We start from the raw sequence: 23,156 nt of genomic DNA on the forward strand, positions 1-23,156 counted from the left end.
GTCATACTGCAGCTTAACATCAATATGCATTTTTAGTGTGTGAGAAAAAGGAGCCAAGTCCAATATCTAGAACCTGTCTGAGAGAGAAAGTTCTTGTCTGATGACAATGATCCTAGAGGAACTGAATGTATTTTTCCTCTTTGTTGCATTCTAGGCTTGCAAACTGTGGTAGTTGACCGTGAGTTTGGAACTGCTGCCATCTCTGCCACTGCCACTGGGTTCCAGCAGCCTCACCTGAAGGCAGCCAGAGCCAAAATGCCGGTAACAGCCCCTGGGGGGTTTGCCATTTCCCTGTGGCTTTATTTCCTCCACATACAGCACTGTGCAAATGAGGCAGCTCCCTGGTGCAGTCTGGTTCATTCTGCAGAGGTTTGATACTGGTTCATGGTTTGCCTGCTTGCCTCTGCACTAAGTGCTGCTATCCATATCAAATCTGTCCAAGTCCTTGGGAGCTTTTTAACCATGTGAGCAAGGGCATTACTGAGAAGTGTTTCAGTTGGTTTTGTTTCAGTTTAGGGTTTTTAAATGAATTGGTGAATCTTTGCTGCTTGTCCTTCACTAAAGCAGCCATGTGCTTCGTGCAGCTGTCACTGGGGAAAGCAAATGGATTATTGCCCCTGCAAAGCTGGGTGGGAGAATTCTGCATGAGCAAAGCAAAAGCTGACGAATTCCTCATATGGACCATATGTTAGTCTGGGCTCTGACTAATGCTCTCTTTTTCTTTTTCCTGAGAGACTCCTCCATTGTACAATGCCAGCCATAAGCCCAGGCTCTCATTTTACAACTCATTAGCCACTCCCTGAAATACTTTGTGTGTAGGTACTCAACCTAGGGAAGAAAAACAGCAAAAGGTAGTGATGATGAACAGAGAGGGCAGGTGTAAACGGATGGCAGTTTTCTGTTCATATCATTTTTGTAAGCTGAATATATGGGCAGGTTTCAGCCTGTGGAATAACCTGACACGTGCAATAATTTCTCTTAAAATACTCTGCTTCCTAACTGGAATTTCTATTTAATCTTGTTAAACAAGATTTAAGTGGGTTTGAGATATATGCAGTGCCTTGAAAACAGGCTTGAGGCAAAAAGTAAAATATGCAAGGAGAGGTTACAGGATTTAACTCAAAGCAGGTAGCAGATGGGCACCAGTAATGTGAAATACCCTGTGAGCCAGGTTCTTCTCAGCATGGCCCAGGTGTGGCATCTGCTTAGTAAATTATTTGAGAGGTGATCCTTTTTGCCACTTGGTTCTTGCCTTTTCTGTGTGGTTTCCACTCTTCTTCTGTTGGGAAATGTGGTGTAGGTGCATTTTCCCTGAAGAATTACTGCAGAGACACAGTTACTTTGCTGCTGAAGTTATTTGAGATATTTGGTTGTGTTTCTTTTTTTTTTCTCTTAGAAATTGAGCTGTAATATGGATACTCGATGTTCTACAATAATTCTGTAGTTCACTGTGCTCTGCTTTGTTAAACCAATATTACAAATTCTTTCTTACTTTTAGAAATAATTAGTAAAGTGAATGCTCTAAACTTTGCCTTGAATTCAGAGAACATTGGAGTTCTCTTAAGTTCTATTCTCTGTGTTTAAATTTGGGAGGACTCTGGTGGCTGTTGATGCCAGTCCTGCTGCACTTTGGGGGCTCATGAGTTGTTTGATTTAAATGAGGTGACCTGGCTGCATTTTTCAAGTCCATCAGTAGTGGGCTGCTCTATTCTGCTTTCAAACCTGCCCATTCTCCTTTCTTGCAACCAAAACCAAACAAAAATCTAGTAGATGGGATATTAAGATCTCTTTAGTGTAGTTTCATGTTTAAGTGGAACACCCTATTATGTCATTAGGGAAAGATGACATCCTTTCTACATCAAGAAAATAATTCTACTAATGAGGTGAAATGGGTACAGAGTAGTGACTTCCTCTAGAAACCTTTTTCCTTTTCTGAGCTAATGTTGTTATTGGGTGAGTGATTAAAACTGCATTTGGTCCAGTGTTATGTACTTACATTTAAGGAAAAATTTCTCTTGGTGGCCTGCTAAGAAGAATCATGAAAAGATGAGTTAGAGCTAGAAAACTTTGTGTGTTTGCCTTATCATTCTGTATGAGCTTAGGCCATGGCTCGGAGTTAATATCCTGTCTGTGCTTGTCAGACATCCCTCACTGACCCTGCAGTCCTGGGCCCTTGTGCTCTGCTTTGGCCAGGGGTGCAGAGCAGCCCAGCCCTGAGGATGCCCTTCCCTGTGCAGGATGGCTGACTGAGCCCTCTGCTCTTGTGGCCATCTCATCCCTCAGCCTGTGCCCTGAGCTTTGGCTGCCTGCTTTAAACATCCTGCCTGCACACACAGGACTCTGGCAGGGCTGTGCCTCTGCTGAAACTGCTGCCATTGTTCTTGCAGCACGAAGCTGTGCTCCCAGGGCCTGCCACCATTGAACTGATGCTCGTGGAAGATGTGAAGGTGAGCCCCACTGGGCTCTCCATCTACAACCACCCTGACGTCCAGGTGAGGAGTTCTCTGCTGCTTTTTCCCTGCTGGGAGGAAAACATCACACATTACAGAAGGTGTGGGAGGAGACAGCTTTACTAGAAATATACAATCTTAATTCTGGATGCTTTTCTGGTTTTGCAGGCAGAACTTCTCATCCAACAAGGTTCTGGATATTTTTTCATTAATACCAGTGTACCAAATATTGTAAAAGTGACACATGAGGAGACTCAAGGCATTGCTTTGGTGAGTGCAGTGTTTTGGGGTTTTACACCTTTTTGGCAAGCAGGTTATTGTTCTGCAGCTTCAGCATTTGTGGGCATTTTGCAGCAGGTGTGGATAGAGAGGCAGCAGCTGCATTTTGGATGTGTTTGCCTGTCACAGCTGGGCAGGGGGATCTTTGCACTGACATTTTCAGGTATAGTCTCAGGTACAGGAAATTGTTTCATTACAGCTGTGATTCACTTGTGTTCTCTGTACAAGATAAAAGCCAGTTCCAAGTACTTAATCCATTACAACTTTGCAGTAAAATGTTCCTGACTTCACAAACACACCACGAAGAATAACATGACAGAATTATTCAGAAGCTACACATGAATTGGTTTCCAAAGTAATACTGGAGTATTTGCTGTGGGCCAGTAGTTCTGAAGGCTTCAAATTCTTTAATCCTATAGTGCTGTTTCAGGGTATTTTTTACTCACAGTATTACATCCTGATTTTGTGAATAAGTATCTATTCAAGAGTTTATTCTGATCTCCATATGAAGTTTCTAATGCACTTTTCCACTAGAAGATGCCACTAAAGTGCACGTGTACTTGACTGCATCAGGCCCAGGATATGAAATGCATTCTGCAGTGAACACCAGTAGTTTGCATTGCTGCTTCCATTAGGCAAGAACTTGAAACAAAGCAAGTTGCTCTAAAGAGTGGTTTTTATAAATTACAGATATAATTTTTATAATTTACAGATTTGCCTTTTGAGAAGTAATGCTGATAAAGTTAGTGAAATAATGATAACTAAGGTGCAAATTAAAATATCAAAAGAATTTGTGAAACATTTTGATTGTCTCTTAACTGTTACAAGTGTGAAGTGGGAATATTTTTTCCAACTAGGCACGGAGGTGAGAAAAAAGTAGAAGAGATGAGGAGTTTTTTGTACATAGTACACTGTTCATACTCTTAATAGTTTTTTTGTCAAGTCTCCCTGATAGGTTTAACTGATGTACATGAGATAGGTTCAGTGCTCTTGTCTGGAATTCAGGAGTGGAGGAGTGACAGCATGATAGGCTTTGTGAAGTGTAGGACGAGATTTAACTGCCTGTCAGATTAAAGGAGAGAAAAGTCCACTTTAAACACATTTTTTAAAAAATGCAGCCCCACACAGGTTTGGCAGGTTTGTTAGCCCTGTGTGCTGTGCTTGGGTTAAATCCCAGCAGCAGCCCTGGTTTTCCATGGAAGCAGCAGAATGGCCTGGGAAATCAGCAGGCTCTGTCAGGCTCTGCCATGGCAGGTACCAGTGCAGCCAAGTTGGCAGAGGATGAGTTGGCAGTAAACTCTTCTGAGAAACTAAATTCATGTGATCTGGAGCAGTGATTCCCAGACTTTTCAGCGGGGCTGCCAAGGAGGAATTCTGTTCTCTCCCTCTGGTTTTGACACAGCAGCTTCTCTGGGCGTGGGCAGGTGGTAGCAGGGGAGGAGTGAAGAGTGGTCACCAGTGCAATATCCCTGGATACTGGGAGCCACTGGACACCTAATGGGAGAGGAGAACAGCGGGGGTGGCTGAGACAGGAAGCATTTTAAAAGTTGCAGTAGCCCTGCTTGCCCTTTGCCCTGTTTGCTTTCCCTGTCTCCCAGCCCAGCTGAACTCCATTCCAGCTCCCTCCCCTGACCACATCTCCTGTATGAGCCACCCTCTGTGGGAACTGCTGCTGTTCTGGAAGCTGACCTTTATTAAAACTTCACATCCCTTTTTGTTTTGAGGCAGAAACAGGAGTAGTGCCCTCACAGAACAAAATGTCAGCTTTCCCCACTGCTCTGCTGCTGACTCCTGTGGTGCTGCTGGGCAGTGCTGAGAGTTCACTGAACTCCTTTGCACTGGGGGGGCCTGGCCATCTCCCCGTGTTCAGAGCACACAACAGGACACCCAACTGCACTGCTGTCCCTGGCCAAAGGGGGGAGAACAGCTGGGATTGTCCTGAGGTCTGTGACAAGGTCAGGGAGTTGCAGGAGAACTGCAGAGCTGATGTGGGCAAGGTGCGGGTGCATGGCCTTGGGAGAGGGGACATTGGGATGGGTGCTTAGTTCTGAGGGCTTGTGCTTGTGATCAGAGGTCTCTTTCTTCATTGTTTTATTCTCTTTATCCGTTGAGAAATGTAACATTCTTTTTCTTTAAAACTAATGGCATAATAGTTTTATTAAAGAAACACCTGATCTGTCAGCTGTCCTCTTACTTGACAGGATCTACCACCAGGTTTTGGCTGCTCAGATAAAAAGCACTGACAGTGACAGTAGAGTACAAATCTTACAGGAAGCAATACAGGCATAATCTATGTCCTTGTTTTTTTTGTTTTTTTTTTTTAGCTTATCACTTTGGTTTTCACTCTACTAAGAAAAGTTTTGTTGTTCTAAATGATTTGTGTGTTTTTTTCTCCTGCTGGCATGAGAGTAACAGGATGTCAGACTGTTCCAGATGAAGAGCTGTTAATTCACTTGGTGCCTGGGGGCTGTTTGCACTAGCTCAGTAGCATGATACTTTTTACATCCGTTTTACAGCTTGATTTTTATTTTGGTGGAAGAATTCTCTGTGTCTAAGCTTGGAGATTTCTTCATCCAACTGCTTCTGCCCTGAAAGTGGCACAAATTTTATCCTCTGAACAACAGAAAAGAAGTGCTATAATGCAGTTTTCTTTTGGCATTGCAGGTGCAGCCCCTGCTCCCAGGATCAGTGACTGTAATGATTCATGACCTGTGTCTGGCTTTCCCTGCCCCAGCTGAAGCTGAAATTCATGTATCTGATATCCAGGAATTGTACGTGCGAGTTGTTGACAAGGTCAGTGCCTTGGGAGCAGCATTAGGAGCTGATCCATGTGCCCTGACTCCCTGGGCTGGTCCTGAACACACAGACCAGACATGGACAAGATGCTGCAACAGAGAAACAACTACAACCTCCCTGTGTCTTTGTTCCTCCCTCCCAAATTTATCCCTGTAGGTTATAAGTGTCTCACAGTATCAGGTATCTGTTCAAGTTCTGTGTGGCAGCAATCTCAACTTTTGCATTTACACAGCAATATTAATCCATAATTTATATGGACATGCTCATTTACATTTCCTCCTGTTTAAAGTGCATGTGAGCAATTCTTTTAGGAGTGGGTTTTGCCCCAAGGTCATTTTCCGTATGTCAGGTTTTAAAACTGAACAGAAAAAAGTCCAGCTCCTTGCTCTTGCCAGTTTGGGTGCGCCTTAAAGAAAAGAAGTGTTGATATTTCTGGTTGTTTTAATTATGCCCTTGCCAGCTGAAAGACCTGAGTTCATTCATTTCATCTGACACTAACTCTAGCTGGCAGGGATTAGTCTTTAAAATTAGTGCTAGTCTAACCTTGGGGCTCCATCTCCACTACCCTACTACAAGTGTAATACAAAATAAAATGAAAATGTTTATGCTAATAAATAAGAGTGCTTTGAAGGCAGAATGAACTGGATGTGTCTGTTTCAGGTGGAGATTGGAAAAACAGTTAAGGCTTATGTCAGAGTTCTGGATGATTCAAAGAAACCTTTTCCAGCAAAATACTTCCCAGTCATGGATCTCAGTCTCAGAGCAGCATCTCAGCTTGTCTCACTTGCGTAAGTTAATGGATTTTTAAAATTAATCTGTGAGTAAGAATTGGCAAAAAATGAATAAAGGTATTAGGTTAAAGACAGAGTAATACACAATGACTGAGATTCTATTTATGTTGTTTTTGTGAAGTCTTAATTGCCTGGTAAAAGGTTAAAGATTATTATTTTTGAGGGAAATTGCCTGAACGAACAGCCTGAATGTTGCTGGCTGATGAAAGAGACTGCATTCCTCCATTGTGAAGACTGATGAAGCATTGTGCATCTTGGAAGCAGTGACTTGGCAAATAGTGTCAGGTGAAGAGTGCTGTGCAAAGGCCCATCTGATGTTACCAAACTCACCGTGTCTGTTACTTGTTTCATTTTCATTTCAGGTATTTAATGTTACAATAAAGCACAGGTTGGTTGCAAAGAGCCATCATGTGTAGAAATGTGATAATTTCCTTAACTTTGCTTCAGACAGAGTCACTTAGTAAAACTGCTGGGCACTAAATGAGTCCTTTGCTTTGCTATTTGCAATTTACTCACTGATTTATTATGTCTTGGATGGATTTCTTTGCAGCCCCCTGAGGGAGGCTCTGGATGAGCACACTGCAGCTTTCCTGGTGCGTGGCATGACCATTGGGCAGACGAGCCTGATGGCAGCTGTGGCTGACAGAAGAGGACACAGAATCAACTCTGCTCCACAGCAGATTGAAGTAAATAATTTCAGATAAGAAATGCAATAAAGAAAGTCTGTGCTGCAATGGAAGAGGAATGCATAAATTATGGTTACAGTATTATAATCAATTTGCCATAAAATTCATTCTGTCTGGAAGCTGACCTAATGCCAGTGAGATTTCAGTGTTGTTTAACTGCAGATGATGAGTTAAATTTCTGCATGCTCAATTTACTGTGATTAAGCAACTAAAGACTCAGTTGTACACTTGTGCACTTGTACTGTTTTGTGGCATAATTTATCTGACTGAAGGATCCTGAACACAGGTATTCATCTTTCTCTTTTTAGGTCTTTGCCCCATTTAGACTACTGCCAAGGAAAGTGACCCTAATTATTGGTGCCATGATTCAGGTGAGCCATCTTCTTACATATTTTATTTACTTTATAATTTGTGTTCTAAAATGAATCTTCATGACTGGATTTTCAGCAGTAGATACTCAACTTGACATTTATCTGCATTCACACTGAATGGACTGACAGGATTGGTGGAGAGGGACTTTGGGAAGGGCCTGGAGTGACAGGACACAGGGAGTGGCTTCAACCCCTCTGCAGGGCAGGGTCACATGGGATATTGGGAAGCCTTTGATGCCTGTGAGGGTGGGCAGGCCCTGGCACAGGGTGCCCAGAGCAGCTGTGGCTGCCCCTGGACCCCTGGCAGTGCCCAAGGCCAGGCTGGACAGGGCTTGGAGCAGCCTGGGACAGTGGGAGGTGTCCCTGCCCATGGAACAAGATGAATTTTGAGGTCCCTCCCAGCCCAACCCATTGTGTTTCTGTGATGAGTACTCCATGAACAGTGTCATTGTTGAGCCAGCTTCTGTTTTGCTCTATTGCTGGATCAAAGGATTTGTGTTTGCTTTTGTCAATTGAGTGTCAGCTTTTCTGGTGTTAAACACCAGCACAGCATGAGTAAATCTGCCAGCTCCATGAAGTTAGGCATAGTGGGCTTGTTGTGCACACTGAAACACAGAGCAGAGCTCTGCACCAGGGTGCTGAGGAGAAGGGGAGGTAAAGCTTACTGACACTTTCTGGAGGGGAGGTGGCATCAGCCTGTGGCGCTCTGTGAGGCACAGGGTTCACCTGTGTGCTCAGCTCACGCATTCCCCAGGCTGACATCCTGCTGGGAGCAGGGGCAATAGTCCTGGAGCTGTCCTGGGAAGGTGCAGGCAGCACTGAATTCGCTGTGGTGCTGAGCAGGGAGGGTGTGCCCTGTAGTAGTGACCAGAAGAACTGTCTGAAGGGTTCATGTGCTGTTCTGTGTGCTGTTCTGACAGATCACTGCTGAGGGAGGCCCCCAGCCTCTCTCCAACATCATTTTCTCCATTGACAACGAGCACATTGCGGCAGTGAACAGCTCTGGGCTGGTCAGAGCAGTGGCCACTGGCACTGGGGTGGTGACAGGAGTGCTGCAGGCTGTTGATGCAGAGACAGAGAAGCTTGTGGCCGTGTCCCAGGTAATGTTTGTGGTGCTCTTGGGGGCTGACAGGGGCTCTCTGACTCGTGGCTTTGGCCCTGAAAGGGGACACTGAGTCTTTCTGCATGAGCAATGTTACCTCGTGCACTTCTCTTGTTTCCTGAAGATGACAACTCAGAGTTCCTCCTCCCTGGCCTGTGAGCTACACAGGCATTGGCACAGTGGTACTTTGAACATACAGGTTAAATCTTGCTGTGCCTTAAAGCAGAGTCTCACAGGTAACCAGGGGGGCTTTTTGACCAGTCTGGTATCTTCAGGATTGGTGAGGTTCAGGATTGGTTAGTGCATCCAGAAAAGCCCATCTAGAGAAGCCTTTCCAGCACAGCAGAAGGTTGTCCTTGTCTCCATGCCCTTTTAGATCAGGAGGATCCAGAAGGCAGCTGTTGCTGAAAAAAACCCACCCATTGCCTCCTAAGCTGCAGCAGCCTGTATAGAACACTGTCACCCCTTGTTGTGGTCTGAGCCCATCTGTGTGAGGTGCAAGCAGTAAATCCCTGATATTCCCTCAGAATCTGTGTCCTTAGGTTTTCCTGCAGCTGAGTGTGGGGGAGGTGGGCAGGCCTGCAAGGGAGCACAAGGCCCTGGGACTTGCATGAGACTCAGAGCAGCAGAACTTGGGCCAGATCTTATGACTTCTTCCTTTGAGCTCAGGGCAGCACAGCTGCTGTGAACCACAAAGCTCTGCTGCTGCTTGAAAGGTGTCAGCACAGTCCAGGAAGACACAAAGTGAGTTTTTTAAAAAATAAAATATCAAGAAATCTCTGCTTTTTAATGTATGAACAGCAGTCTGCCCTAATGGTGTGACAGGAGGCAAAGTGAACTTGAAAGGTCAATCTGCTGCTCAGTGAGGTCCAGGTCTGACCTTTCCTCCCCAGTATATAGCAGGAATAAAATCTATCAAGAATGCCTGGATACATGCAGAGGAGATATCAGAGTCAAACATCATTCTTTTATTCTCAGTTGGCCCATTTAGTGCTCTATAATCTTCATTTCATTCTAACTCCTCTCCATGTCTTACCCCTGGGTTTCTTCATCCCTCTTCTTCTTCCTCTCCCTGTGATCTTGTCTGCTGCTGTCTCTCACCTTTCAGTTCCATCATTCATGTCATCAGTAATTTTGTGCAGAATTCCTTTTCAATTTAGGGAGCATTTTTAAATGGTTATCAATCAAAATTTAATCCTTTTTAGTTTTTTACAATCCTACTGAATTTGTCCATCTGTATTTCCTCTGACAAGTCATGCTAATCACACAGCAGCAGTGATTAGATAATGGCAAAATAGTGGCTATAGAGCTTAAAAGTGAAATCTGATTTCTGTTTGACAAGTGCTTACAGTGTCTTCCCTTCCTCCTTGCCAGGACAAGGTGGAAGTTGAGGTGGTGCAGCTGACAGCTGTGAGAATTCGGGCACCCATCACACGAATGAAAGCTGGTACTCAGGTGAGCTGGTTTGGGATTGGCTTTTGTCCGTTCATGTGTTGGAACTGCAGCTTGTGCTCATTGCTGTCACACTGTGTGCTGACAGCACTGCAGCTCTGGGAGGAACCATCTTCTTCATCAGAGACCCCATCCCTTGAGCAGTGAATTTTAAATGTAATTCTCTCTGCTGTGGGCAGGTGTTTGGTTTGCATACTGGCATTACCTAAGCAGGCTGGTTTCTCTCTTTCCAGATGCCAGTTTATGTCATGGGCATCACCAGCACTCAGACTCCTTTCTCCTTTGGCAACGCTGTGCCAGGGTTAACCTTCCACTGGTCTGTCACCAAGAGGGACACTCTGGATGTCAGGACAAGGCACAGTGAGGTAAAGTGTGTGTGCGTGTGCAGCTTGGGAAAAGGAAAGGGCCACATCAGGGCAGTGCAGGGAATATTGCTGCCTCCTCTGCCTCAATACCCAGGATCAGTTGTCAGCACCTTGGTGCCAATGTCTGGGCTTTCCATGAGTCCAACTTTAATCCCTTTCTCCTGTCCAAGGCTGCTTTTCAGCTTCCTGCCAACTACAACTTTGCAGTGGATGTTTATGGCAGAGTGAAGGGAAGAACAGGCCTGAAAGTTGTAGTGAAGGTCCTGGATGCTGCAGCCAACCAGTTCCACAACATGGCAAGAGAACTGTCCGATGAAATCCAGATTCAGGTAGGATGATTTTTCTACACAGTTCATGTTGAAGTGTCTCCTTCAGAACTGGGCTGAAGTCTGTCTTTGAAGTCAGGTATTTGAAATGCAGGAGTAGCTCCAGCTTTGGTTTGAGTGGTTACTCTTGTTTGTATAATGTTCCTCGTTGGGGCTCATTCAGTTCATGGGCTCATGGGAGCAGGGGAGTCTAACTCAGGTGAATATGGGGCTCCCAACACCTTTTCCCTTGAGAAATCTTCTGTTTTCATGCTGAAGAAAATTCTTTTTCATGAAGAAAATTCCTGAACTTACTACAGTCCAGTTTAGCCATAGCCCTGGAAATAAATACTCTCAGAATAACTTGTAGAAGATACTGGCTCTCCTATTCTCAAATATTCATGTCCAGTGGTCTTGTTTTACCATATATATTATACAAGAGAAGAAAGAATGTTACAGCTCTGTTCGTGTTTGTTTGTTTTGAAGATGAAATAAATTAAGTAAATTACTGTCTGCACACAACAGTGGGCCAAAATGCCTCTTATTTTCCAGGTGTTTGAAAAACTTCATCTAATCACTCCAGAGGCAGAAGCAGAGCAGATCCTCATGTCACCAAATTCCTTCATTAAACTTCTGACCACCAGGTCAGTGCTCAGTTTCCATACTGTGGCTTGTGTCATCCCTTTATCCAAACTGGAGGGCAGTTGGGTTTAAGGGAGCTGTTTCAGTCTCTCAGTAACGCTGTTCATCCATTTAATGCACAACTTCCCTGCTGGCTCATGGTATCTTACTGTTCTCTTGGGCTTTGTCAAATCTTGTATTAGATTGTAGCTGGAAAATTCATTCAATATTGGGAACTTTCAGATCCTTTTTTTAAAAGCAGCTGAGCCAGTTAAAGCTGTATCCTGCTGCCTGCTTCCTGTAGAGGTTTTGATGGGTGATTGAGGCTTTGTGGAATATAATTCTGTGTGTTTTGCACACAGAGGTTATGGCTGGATTTTCAGATTAAAATGTCATTTCCAAATGAGAAATTCTTTTTACATAATCTGTTTTCAAAGACTGACATTTTAGACTCATACCAGGCTTGAAATGTAGTTTTCCCAGCATAATAATGGTCAGATAGACACAGCAGGACACACACTGAGGGCAAAGCTTTAGAGACATTTACATTTTAGGGGGAGGGAGCCCATACCATAGTTTCATGGAATCACAGAATGGTTTGTATTGGAAGAGACCCTAACTACGGTTTTACACATTTAAGGGGTTCCTTGCTTTGTGTTTTACTTCAGGGACCGAGTGGCCTCCCTGAGTTACCGTGTCCTGGATGGGCCAGACAAAGTCCCTGTAGTGAAAATTGATGAGAGAGGATTCCTTGTCTCTGGCTCTGCCATCGGATCCTCGACCATTGAAGTGGTTTCCCAGGAGTTGTTTGGCATCAACCAGACCATCATAGCTGCTGTGAAGGTACTGTCAGCTCCCTTCCTTTGCACTTTCCTCAAGTACCTCTTCACTACTGCAACAGAGATTGTTGGCTGCACTTCTTGAACTTCACATCTGAAAAATGAGCAGTGTAGGAATGAACAGTTCTGAGCTTTGAACCATGGGACACCAGGGAATGTAAGCCCATCATCTCTGTTCAAAAAATCCTTGAGCCAAGAACTTCCTGTATCTGGCAGCATGAGCCACTGCTCCCCTTCCTCCTATCCCTTTTTACTGTCAGCATCTTCCCACTGTCCCAGCTAAAGGAGAAAAATGTACAATTGTGTGCTTTAAGTTATTTCTAAGTTTAGCTCCTGTAATCACTGTGAAGGGGCTTGGTGGATTTTTTAATTTGAATTTTGGTATTTCCCATGGTGTTCAGCTTTTCCTGTAGGACAGGGTGTGGATTTGTCCTCCTGGGTGGGGAATGAAACAAGAAATGGGGGCCCAGTGTCACTGCCACCACCCCTGCTGTGGGGTGGTGGCAGTGAATTCTCCAGCTCTGTTACTGGTGACCTTGTTTCTTCCCTTTGGCAAGTGAAAGATGTCTGATGAGTTTGGGGTGGCTCAAATGCCATTTGGCCAGCACCCAGTGGGACTGAAGTCAGATCCCCCTGTGTGAGTTTGTCCTGTACACAGGATGGTGAAACAGAGCTCTCTGTAGTAGAACTCAGTTCAGCACCTTGTACAGCTCATTTTTCCTGTACTTACTACAACTGTAGTGCCTTTATGGAAATGATATTTTTAACCTCATGAGGTAACACAGTTCATCTTATGGCTGAAGAGCTGAGAGAGCTTGAGAGGTTCTGCCAAAGGTCATGTCAGAGAACTTGTGACTGAGCTGGAGATGAGCTTGAATCTGTTGTGTCATTCTAAGGCAAAGCTCTCTCCTTCACTTTGTCCTTCTTTCATAAGATCTGGTGTTGTCTGTGTACAAGTGTACACAATTAAGAACCAAACTGCTGCAGCAGCATCACTTAACACTGAGCCCTTGAACTTGGCTCAGAGAAGGGCTCTTACATAAGCCAGGGAGTCTGGGGGAAGAGGGAGTGCCAGTGAGCTTAGCCTGGGACCAAGCTCAGCACTTGCCTGGACCTGCTGCACTCACTATTTTATTTTATTTTTTCTTGAATTAAAAAAAAATACATCAAAACCTGAGATGCTTTAACAGTAAAAGGCTGTTTTCATCAATATTAAATTTAGCAGTTGTCCCTTGTGGGATAGTTGCTGAGATTTTAAAGTAAAGCAAGCTTGATAATCTGTCAGGGAAATGGGGTTTTTGTTGGCTTGTAACCACAGCTTGTTGGGCAGAGATCTGTATGCACAGAGGTTTTAACTGATGAAACCAGCCCGTGGAGCAGACAGTGGCATATACTGATGTTACAGCCACTTTTTTTTTTTTCATTTTTTTTCTTTTTTGGATTCACCAAAGATGTATTTTGCTGGAGGCCAAATTTGTCCTTTCCTTTTTAAGTTCTGACATGTACATTTTCAGATTGCAGAGTTTTACGTTTTAGCTGAGCCTCTTAGGTCAGGAAAATAAAGGGATTTTTCTACAAGATAAGCTTGAGGCCTTCTTTTAAAATAGTTTTTTCTATATACTTGTGGGGTTTTGCTTCCTCTGCCCTTCTATTATTTATTTTCCAACAGCTGTAACAAAAAGAGCAGAAGTAATTATTTTTGTTGGGTAATTTTGCTTGTTAACCTAGGTAAGTTAATCAAGAATAGTAATATGCTATTTAAAAGCCAAAATATTGGGTTGTCAAGTCTTTGTCTTCAGAAAGCCTTTTTTGACTGGAGTGTTAGTGCAGAAATGTGGGGGTGTGCACATATGGTTAATGGAGCAGCCTCTCCTGAGGAGTCCAGAGCAGTTCCCAACTTGTGTCTTGGCTGAGGAGAGGCACTGGGGGAAGCAGCTGAGCCTGCTGAGCCCCCAGGGTTTGTCAGCTGCCAGCTCTGCCTGGAACAGCTTGGCTCTCTCACCTGCTGCAGGGGAGCTGGGCAGCAGTGACTGTTCCATCCCCTCATTCATGCATTGTCAGGGGCCCTTCTAATAGCTGGGCAATGAATTGCACCTTTTATTTCAGGAGTTATTGGGAGAGAGGACATGGGGCTACTTCTGAACAGTTTGAATTGATAGGATGGTAATGTGTTCTCTGAAGTGTGTGTGTGATGTATGTTCCTACATGATTATTGCTTGTTTCAGTTCCCAGTGGTACTAGGAAAAAAGGGATAAGAAATACCAGCTGTGAGGCTACAAAGCAGAGAGAGCCAGGCTTTTCTCAGCCATGGCAGGGCAAGGGGAGCACACAGGAAACACAGTCTGAACATGGGACAGCACTTTTTGCTGGGGTGGCTGTTGAGCACAGAGTGCAGGAGGCTGTAGAGTCTCCATCTGAGATGTGCAGGAGCTCCTGCACATGGTCCTGGCCCTGGGTAACCCAGCTGGAGTGGGGGCTGGACTAGACAGAGTCTGAGGCTGTGGAATGGAGATACTGGTAACAACAGCTGCAGTGTCAGTCCCGGCATGTGGCTAAATGCAAATGGCTCATAAAGGCAGCTCTGGATATTTACATAAAAAGAACTCTTTTAGATTGTTTTTACAGGAGTATCATAAAAAGCAATTTAACTTTGCTTCTCACTGCTGATGTTTTTCCAGGTCTGCCCCATCTCCTACCTCAGGATCTCCATGAGGCCCATTCTGCTGACCCAGAACAGAGAGACACTGCAGGCCCTGCCCCTGGGGGTGACACTGACATTTACAGTCCATTTCCATGATAACTCTGGAGATACTTTCCATGCACACAATGCTGTGCTCAACTTTGCCACCAACAGGTGGGTGTCTGTCATGGGGGGTAATTACAGAGGGCAAAGAAAGGCCAGACACACATAGAACAAGGATGGTTCCAGAGATATCAAGTGAACATGCAGCTTGGGTTGGGATTAGCAAGGCAAGGATTTTGTCTCTGCAGAGGCAGTGGCAGGAAGGAGAGTTGCAGTTAGCAATCGATATTCCCTAGCCATGGAAAGCTGCCCAGATCATAAGCATGGTCCCAGTGGGGCCTGCAGGAGCTGTGCTCTGCTCTGAGTGACTCTGAATCATCCCCCTGCATGCAGCAGTGGCCCAGAGAAACAACTGATCCATCAGCATCTGCCTCTGCCAGTGCTGTGTTCCACTGACTCACTGAGGGCTTATGTAAGGTGAGGAACGTTCTGGGTCAGGGGCTGTCTCCTCAGACAGGCTTGTGCAGCCTTCCCACAGCAGGGACAAGCCTCAAAAGGCCTTTGGTCTCTGCCTCACAGAATAAATGTTGTGAAGCAGCCTCCTGTGGTCTTCAGTAAAGTACCACTAATGCTGTACTGGAACATGGTTTGTTTTCTGCAGAGCACCTTGCTGAATTTGGGTGAATACCAGTACTGGCCATCCAATGGCATTATGTCTGGGAAGTTGCATATTGGTGTTCAAATTTCTTGGCTTCTTAAGTCCCTTGAGAAAAGGGAAAAGAGACAGATGATGTCATTCTAAAGCCTTACAATTCTCACAATTAAGAAGTAGTTTTCATGCTTAATTACGATCTTGGTATTTCCTCAGTATCGTGGTGAACTGAGAACTGTAATTTGCCTCAGTGGCACCTAAATAATTTTTATCATTTCCTTACTTTGCTGGACTCTATCAGATGACTGTTCCTGAAAACAATCAGCCAGCTGAAGGGTTTTCTAGCTCTCCGTTGTAGAGACAGTGCTATTGCCAGGCCCCTTGATGCAGCAGCACTTGTGTTTGTGTGCAGAGACGACTTTGTGCAGATCGCCAAGGGAGCTGCCAACAACACCTTTGTGGTCAGGACTGTGAACGTGGGGCTGACCCTGCTCAGGGTGTGGGATGCAGAGCACAGTGGCACTGCAGACTACATCCCACTGCCTGTGCAGCATGCCATCTTCCCAGAGCTCCCAGACGTGGTGGTGGGCGATGTCCTGTGCCTCAGGACCTTGCTGACAGCCCAGGAAGGTGAGTGGCCTCAGCTCTGTGGGTTAGCAGCCATTCCATGGGACACCAGGCTCAGCAAAACTAAATGCATCATTTACCATGTTTGTTCAGAATCAAATGTCACTGTTCCTGTTAATGATAAAAATAGGTTTGATCAACTCCTCTAATTTTAATTGCACCATGCAGTACATCTCTTGTTTTGAATTCCTGAGCATCATCACACTTCAGACATTTCTACTCCATTGGCTGAAAAGACTTGGTTCTGTGGGACTCCTGCTGAGTCAGGCCTACCTTCACTCATTGTGTTTGATTGTTGGTATTACTGGGCTTGTGTCAGAATAGCTGCTGGGCAGTGGCACTCTCAGACCCCAGAGTGGTTCCTGGGCACTGGGAGGGTGTGCCCTGCCTGCAGTGGCACTCTCAGACACCAGTGCCCAGGAAAGGCTGCAGTTGGCAGCAGGGTGTGAGCAGTGCCCCTCACACTGGTGTTTTCCAGGCCTGCCAGGTGTGTGGAGCTCCTCCTCAAGTGCTCTTCTTCTCGTGGACCCCAAGACTGGCGTGGCCCTGGCGAGGGACTCTGGGGTGGTCACTGTCTACTATGAGATCCCTGGGTTACTGAAAACCTACAGAGAGGTGAGGCACTGCTCTGTTCCTGCTGAGATTGGTTTGTTTGGGCTGGACCTCACCAAACTGTATTCTGTGGAATTTTATTTTGTTATAAATATTTAGAAATGTTCTTTTAGAAATGCAGAGATGGTTGGGAAGTATTTGGTATGTGGCCAAAAACATCATGTTTTTTTAAAACATCTGTGCTAAGGAGGAAAATGTAGCATAGCCATTTTGATTTTTCACCTCTACTGTTCTCATATTGAACATTTTGATTCCCTTGTTGGCTAAGCTGTTTCCAGGTGCTAACCAGTTTTTGAGTAGGGCTGCTGTTAAGAATGAAGCTTCACTGCAGGATGAGTTGCCAGCAAGAACTTGCTCAAGTGATGTGCCATGCATCACTGATCAGAAATACTCCATTAAATTATTTTGTTTGTCTGTCATGCAGTCGTACTGTTGACACAATCCACTCCATCAGCCAGCATAAGCACTAGACTTTCTTTGTAAATTAAATTTAGCCATAGAGCTTTATGCATATTAACTTCTGGGGGTTGGGTAGGGAGACAAAATGTTTTTGCTAGCTTAAATTGCTTGGAAAGACAGTTTCTAATATTAGAGAAATGTGGGATTTCAAAGAAAAACATCACCTGGCGGAGTCTTTCACAACCAATCCAGTCTGGTTTTGCCTTAATTTTTATTTGTTGAAGCAGTTTTTGGTAACCATGTGCTTCATCCTTTTTTCAGATCTTGATTAATGCACCTCAGAGGACCACAGCAATGCATGTCAGTGGCATGCAGGCAAGCTTGCAGGGAGCAGCAGCCTCAAAAGTCATAGTTTTAATTGGAGAAACAAACAAAAATTTGAAAGGTATGATTAAAAAATACTTATGCTGATGGTTTATTGTGTGTTTGTGGATTCATGATGCTTTGGTTTGTGTTATGGGGTTTTTGTTTGTTGTTTAAGGGTAACAAGATCCTCAGGGTAACAAGGAATCTCAAATGCCTTTCTGGAGTCCCAGGAGCTCTAGGAGGCATGGGACAGAATTTGGAAGGCGTTCTGCAGCACCATTAATATTTCACAACTAACAAAACCAGTAGATTTCAATAGAGGCACCATTTTTGATCATAACAACAACAGTTAATGGGCAATCAGCTAATTGCTTATATGTTTAATTGCAGTTGCCTTCTTGGAGTCGTTAGATTTTCTTACTTAGTTAGCATCCTTAAATCTTCACAGAACTTACCACCAGTTAGAATCAATACAAAGATTAAGCATCATATTGTGTCCTCTATTTAATGTGCTGTATTTTGTGTGATTATGGATCCTTTTGGCTTCTAGCTTAACAATTAGCACTTCTTCCAATAGTATTTTATTTTGCCATGTGTAAATTATTAGCCTACCAAAAAATCATCTCACCAGATACTAAAATCTAACTCAAGGCTTCTAGGATCATATAAATTATTCAAGAGACATCTGAACAGAAAATTTTCTGCAGCTTATTCTTTCCTGTAAATAAATTATTCCTGTCAAGAAAACCCCACAACATATAAAATTTTCATTGCTGTCTCTTTGGGATTAAACCCTGAGCAAGGGCAGCTGTCTGTGATTTCCAGTGATTTTAAGATTCTCTAATACTTGTGAAACTATTTCAGAAAGTGGTAGAATAACCCAATACTTCAAGTCATGATTTTGCTTTTAATTAATTCAACTTAATTAGTTACAATTTTATTTTGTAATTAATCAGAGATTGTTTCCTTCCTCCTAGGGGAGTGTTCACCTGCTCAGACTGAAGCCATTGCTGAGTTACAGCCCCAGTCCATTATCAGTTGCCATCTCGATTTCAACAGTGATGCCTTTGACTTCCCAGCACAGGATATTTTTGTGGCAGAACCTGGGTTTGATGCAGTTTCAGGTAAGATGTGACAAGATGCCACGCTGCAGACCAACACAAGCTCTTTGCTCCAGCAGATTCCACAGAATCCCAGCATCGTGGCTTGGGTTGGAGGGACCTCAAAGCCCATCCAGAGCCACCCCTGCCATGGTTAGGGACACTTTGCACTGTCCCAGGCTGCTCCAGCCTGCCCTTGGGCACTGCCAGGGATCCAGGGGCAGCCACAGCTGCTCTGGGCACCTGTGCCAGGGCCTGCCCACCCTCACAGGGAAGGATTTTTTCTTAACATCCAATATAAACCTGCTCTCTTTCCTTCTGAAGCCTCTGGGCTTCGCTGTGTAGGAGCTCAGGCCTCAGTGAGTTGCTCACATGGACACTTCTTGTTTCAGTGGGTTTTCTGCCTGTGACAAAATCTTGTGTTGGTTTGCAGAGAAAGCCAGAAGTGACTGGCAGCCCACTTGATGTTTTGCAGAGTTTTTGTAGGAAGTAAAAGAAGCAAAGGAGCACTCAGGTGACAAATATTCCAAAAGTGGAATGTACTCCCAAAACATCATGAACTGGGTCTTAAAATGGGGAAATTGCCAGACACTGTGGAGGTGGAAATAAAATTGTCAAGTCTATAAAATGTGTTAATGTTTTGAAAGTGTAACTTGATTTAGAAGAGCACCAAACCACCATGGACTTTAAGTAAAGAACATTAATTATCGGTTAGATTCATCCCAGCACCTGTTGTGTAAACCCCCTTCCTGCCCTGCATATACCTCTGTTACTTAGCTAGGGGAAGAAAATAAGGGTAAACACGCACCTGGCAAGTTCTCCTTGTTACTGATGCTTTTTATCTTCCATTCTCTGGGAAGATTTTACTACCTTTACTGCTAATAACAGATTAATTGGTCCCTTATGAGACTAGAAACATGGTGGATATATACATTTTGAAGGAGCTTTTATGAATAAACTACATCTTCACAGACTTGGTGATGGTAGGTGGCTAAAATTTTAACACTAGTTGAAAAGAATATGAAATAGGATTTTCAATCTTGTTTTCAGTAAAGCTTTTCAGTGTTAGTGTGTTATGTTCAAAGTGGAACTGAGTCTTGTGACAGTGTTCACAGGGGTCCAAGGATGAGGGAAGAGATGTGGATGTGTCTCCATGTTTCAAAAGGCGTGATTAATTATTTTATGATATATATTATATTAAAGCTGTACTAAAAGAATAGAAGAAAGGATTTCATCAGAAGGCTAGCTAAGAATAGAAAAAGAAGGAATGATAACAAAGGCAGCTGTCTTGGACAGACAGTCTGAGCCAGCTGACTGTGATTGGCCATTAATTAGAAACAACCACATGATACCAATCCCAGATGCACCTGTTGCATTCCACAGCAGCAGATAATCAATGTTTACATGTTCCTGAGGCCTCTCAGCTTCTCAGGAGGAAAAGTCCTAAGGAAAGGATTTTTCATAAAAGTTGTCTGTGACAGAATCTCAGTGACATATTAGAATAAAATGTGACTGGAATTTACCAGCATAGTGGTTGTTTTCATGATGTTCAGTTTGGGACAAGGAACAATTCTGTAGTTGTAGTGCTGGGATTGCGATGTTTGACTCCACAGCCCCACTGTCCCAATCCATCTGTGCTCTCCTCATCACTGCTGGTTGAGCTTTGCCACCTTTCCTGGCTTTTCTCCAAAGATGTCCCAGCAATCTCGCTGTGCATGGAGAAAAGCCCTCACAGGTGAGCAGCTAGCAGCCGCGGCTGTCTCGTTCCTGCAGGACACTACACGTGCTCCATCAGGATGCACAGCCTCAGTGACAAGCAGCTGAAGCACCTGAGCAGGGGCAGGGCCGCTCTGCGGGTGACGGCGGCGCTGCGGGGCCGCGCGGGGCCGGGGCAGCAGCTGGGCGCCGAGCTGCCCTTCAACCGCTGGTTCTACGCTGACCAGGCCGAGATGCTGCTCAGCAACCAGGACACGAGCTCCGTGCTGAAAGTCTTTGGTGCCAGTGACATCCTGGACAGCCTGGAGGTGAGTGTGCTCCCAGCTGAAAGCATTCTGAGCTGCCGCAGGCAAGGCACTCCCTGCCATCTTTGCCGTGTCAAGATTTGTGCTGAGATGATTTGGAAATGCTCATCTTGGAATGATGATTCTTCCTCAGTTTTCACTTTTCCAGGATCCCAGAATGGTTTGGGTTGGCAGGGACCCTAAAGCTCATCCTGTTTCAGTGCATTGCTGTGGGATGCCACTCACTCACTGCGTTGCTCAGGGGCCCATGCAGCCTGGCCCTGGTTCTTGGGGTATTACAGGTGTGTCAGGCTCACCTGGGCCTGCAGCCGGGCACGTGAGAGCCAGCTCATGGGTCAGGAAGCAAAAACCTGCTTGACCCCTGTGGCAGGGGGAGTCTGGCCCAAGTATGTTTGTGACTGAGTGCCCATAGCTCACACAGGCAACTGAGGGTCTGTGGGGTTTGGCCCAGACCTGTGGAAGGGGCAGGGGGAAATGCTGCAGGTGTCCCTGTAAGGGTGCACCTGACTCCTCTGGGGGCGTGAATTGCTCAGTGTTTCTGTGGAATCCCCCACTGGTGGCAGCTGCCCTGGAAGGGGAGCTGGGCTGTGCTGTCCCAGCAGTCTGTTCCAGGCTGGATGTTCCCTGTGCAGGTGAAATGCGAGTCCCCAGCAGTGAAGGTGCTGGAGAAGGAGAAGTCCTATGGGCTGCCCAGTTACGTGGTGTACACTGTGAGCCTGGCTGATCCCAGAGTTCCCAGCCAGGGCTCCCTGACCACCACTCTGACTGTCTCCAGTCCCATGACAGACCAGTCCATCACCATCCCAGTGACAGTGATCTACCTGACTGACAGGACCACTGCACCCATCAGATGTAAGTTTGGCTCTGCACTCTGCATGCCGAAGAAACCTTTAGCTTCTCTGATGTTTATGAGGTTAACTCTTAAAGCAGATTGGAGAAGATGCTCCTTTTTACTCAATATTGCCTCCTCTTGATCAATTCTGCAGATGAAGCCACTCTCTTCCAGCAGTTTGTTGAATCTTACCAGGTGATGATCTTCACACTTTTTGCACTCCTAGCAGGGACAGCTGTTATGATCATAGGTAAGAGAAGGAAAGATTGCACAATAATCTTTTTTCTATACCTTCTTACAGCGTGTTAGCTGTAAGATAAAAAGGAATAATTGCCATGTGAAATTATTTTGGTTTGTTTTTCAACTGTCTTGCAGCCTACCATGCATTTTTCTCGAATGAGCAGCACAGTCAGCCAGTGTTCCACCCAAGGACAATTCTTCAGCACACCCCTAACAGTAAGCAGCTGTCACCCAGTTAGAAGTGAATTCATTGATTAGTCTGGCAATTGCACTGGAATTGAATGTAGGAAGGTCTGTAATCAGGAGTGGCAATGAAAAATAATTCACATACTTGCTGATGTGTTAAAGTTACAGTGAGCTGCAGGCCTGGTTGTAATCACAAGTGCCTGGTGATTCAGATAAAATAAGGCAAATTCAAGTGAGTGTCATTTGCTGAGGGGAAATGTTTGTGCTCCCCTCAGACTTGAGTCCTGAACAGGAGGAGCCACAAACTTTTGATACTTGCAGGATAACTTTTCAAGAGGCACTGAGCTACAGGGCTGATTTCACTTGGCATGGATCATCAGGTTCATTGCCAGTGTTCAGCAGATGAGCAAGAGCAGTTGTTTATTGTGATGGTGTTCACAGGGGTCTGAGGATGAGGGAAGAGATGAGGATCTGACTCCATGTTTCAGAAGGCTAATTTATTATTTTGTGATATATATTATATTAAAACTATACTAAAAGAATAGAAGAAAGGATTTCATCAGAAGGCTGGCTAAGAATAGAAAAAGAAAGAATGATAACAAAGGCTTGTGACTGACTGAGACAGTTCGAGCCAGCTGACTGTGATTGGCCATTAATTAGAAACAACCACAGAGACCAATCCCAGATGCACCTGTTGCATTCCACAGCAGCAGATAACCATTGTTTACATTTTGTTCCTGAGGCCCCTCATCTTCTCAGGAGAAAAAAATCCTAAGGAAGGAATTTTTCAGAAAATATCATGGCTACAGTTTGTTCCTTCTCCCACCATTCCCGAGCCTGATGGTTGTGCTCTCCTTCCCGTGTTCCAGGCTCCCTCGTGTCACCTGCACATTCCTTCAGCTCGCAGGCCTCCAGCAAGCAGAGCAGCCCCGCGGCGCCGCTCTGGAGCGCGGGTTACGCCTCTCGCTAGCCCCGCTCCTCCTCACGGCAGAGAGAAGAAATGTTCAACCCAGTGCCTTAGCGAGCTTCAGCAGTCGGGCTGTAATTCAGGTTTGCTCTGGAATAGAACTGGCTCCTTAATTTATTTATTTTTTTTTTTACCATTTAGGGCTCTTTGAGTTTGTTTTTATGGCAATGCTTCAGTTCTCAAAAGCTTATCTGTTGTTTTTGCTGCCTGCACAAAAAGCAGTGTTTATGCTAGTCTGGCTTTCTTGCACTCTTCAAGCAACTAGAAATTATATCTAAGTTAGACTGATAACAATTTTTTATTTACTTTTTATAAAAAATTAGATTTCTTTCCAATTAACTTTTTTAAGAAAAG

The 23,156-nt window shown here is 44.8% G+C and overlaps 1 protein-coding gene across 1 annotated transcript in view; it reads left to right on the forward strand.

The window, feature by feature from the left end:
* The window catches only part of NUP210 (nucleoporin 210), a 48,192-nt gene extending 25,387 nt beyond the window's left edge, over window positions 1–22,805 (forward strand). The window contains exons 18-40 of the mRNA XM_058031935.1: window positions 155–261; window positions 2,388–2,492; window positions 2,619–2,720; window positions 5,394–5,522; window positions 6,186–6,313; window positions 6,867–7,002; window positions 7,311–7,373; window positions 8,294–8,473; window positions 9,850–9,930; window positions 10,161–10,292; window positions 10,463–10,621; window positions 11,150–11,241; window positions 11,887–12,061; window positions 14,736–14,911; window positions 15,865–16,082; window positions 16,558–16,694; window positions 17,412–17,535; window positions 18,434–18,580; window positions 20,330–20,580; window positions 21,210–21,429; window positions 21,564–21,659; window positions 21,785–21,865; window positions 22,705–22,805. Of these exons, the coding sequence (XP_057887918.1) occupies window positions 155–261; window positions 2,388–2,492; window positions 2,619–2,720; window positions 5,394–5,522; window positions 6,186–6,313; window positions 6,867–7,002; window positions 7,311–7,373; window positions 8,294–8,473; window positions 9,850–9,930; window positions 10,161–10,292; window positions 10,463–10,621; window positions 11,150–11,241; window positions 11,887–12,061; window positions 14,736–14,911; window positions 15,865–16,082; window positions 16,558–16,694; window positions 17,412–17,535; window positions 18,434–18,580; window positions 20,330–20,580; window positions 21,210–21,429; window positions 21,564–21,659; window positions 21,785–21,865; window positions 22,705–22,805 (3,140 nt within the window). The remainder of the gene's footprint in view (window positions 1–154; window positions 262–2,387; window positions 2,493–2,618; window positions 2,721–5,393; window positions 5,523–6,185; window positions 6,314–6,866; window positions 7,003–7,310; window positions 7,374–8,293; window positions 8,474–9,849; window positions 9,931–10,160; window positions 10,293–10,462; window positions 10,622–11,149; window positions 11,242–11,886; window positions 12,062–14,735; window positions 14,912–15,864; window positions 16,083–16,557; window positions 16,695–17,411; window positions 17,536–18,433; window positions 18,581–20,329; window positions 20,581–21,209; window positions 21,430–21,563; window positions 21,660–21,784; window positions 21,866–22,704) is intronic.
* The last annotated feature ends 351 nt before the right edge of the window (window positions 22,806–23,156 follow it).

Source organism: Melospiza georgiana, chromosome 11 (genome assembly GCF_028018845.1).
Source record: "Melospiza georgiana isolate bMelGeo1 chromosome 11, bMelGeo1.pri, whole genome shotgun sequence".
Taxonomy (NCBI): Eukaryota; Metazoa; Chordata; class Aves; order Passeriformes; family Passerellidae; genus Melospiza; species Melospiza georgiana.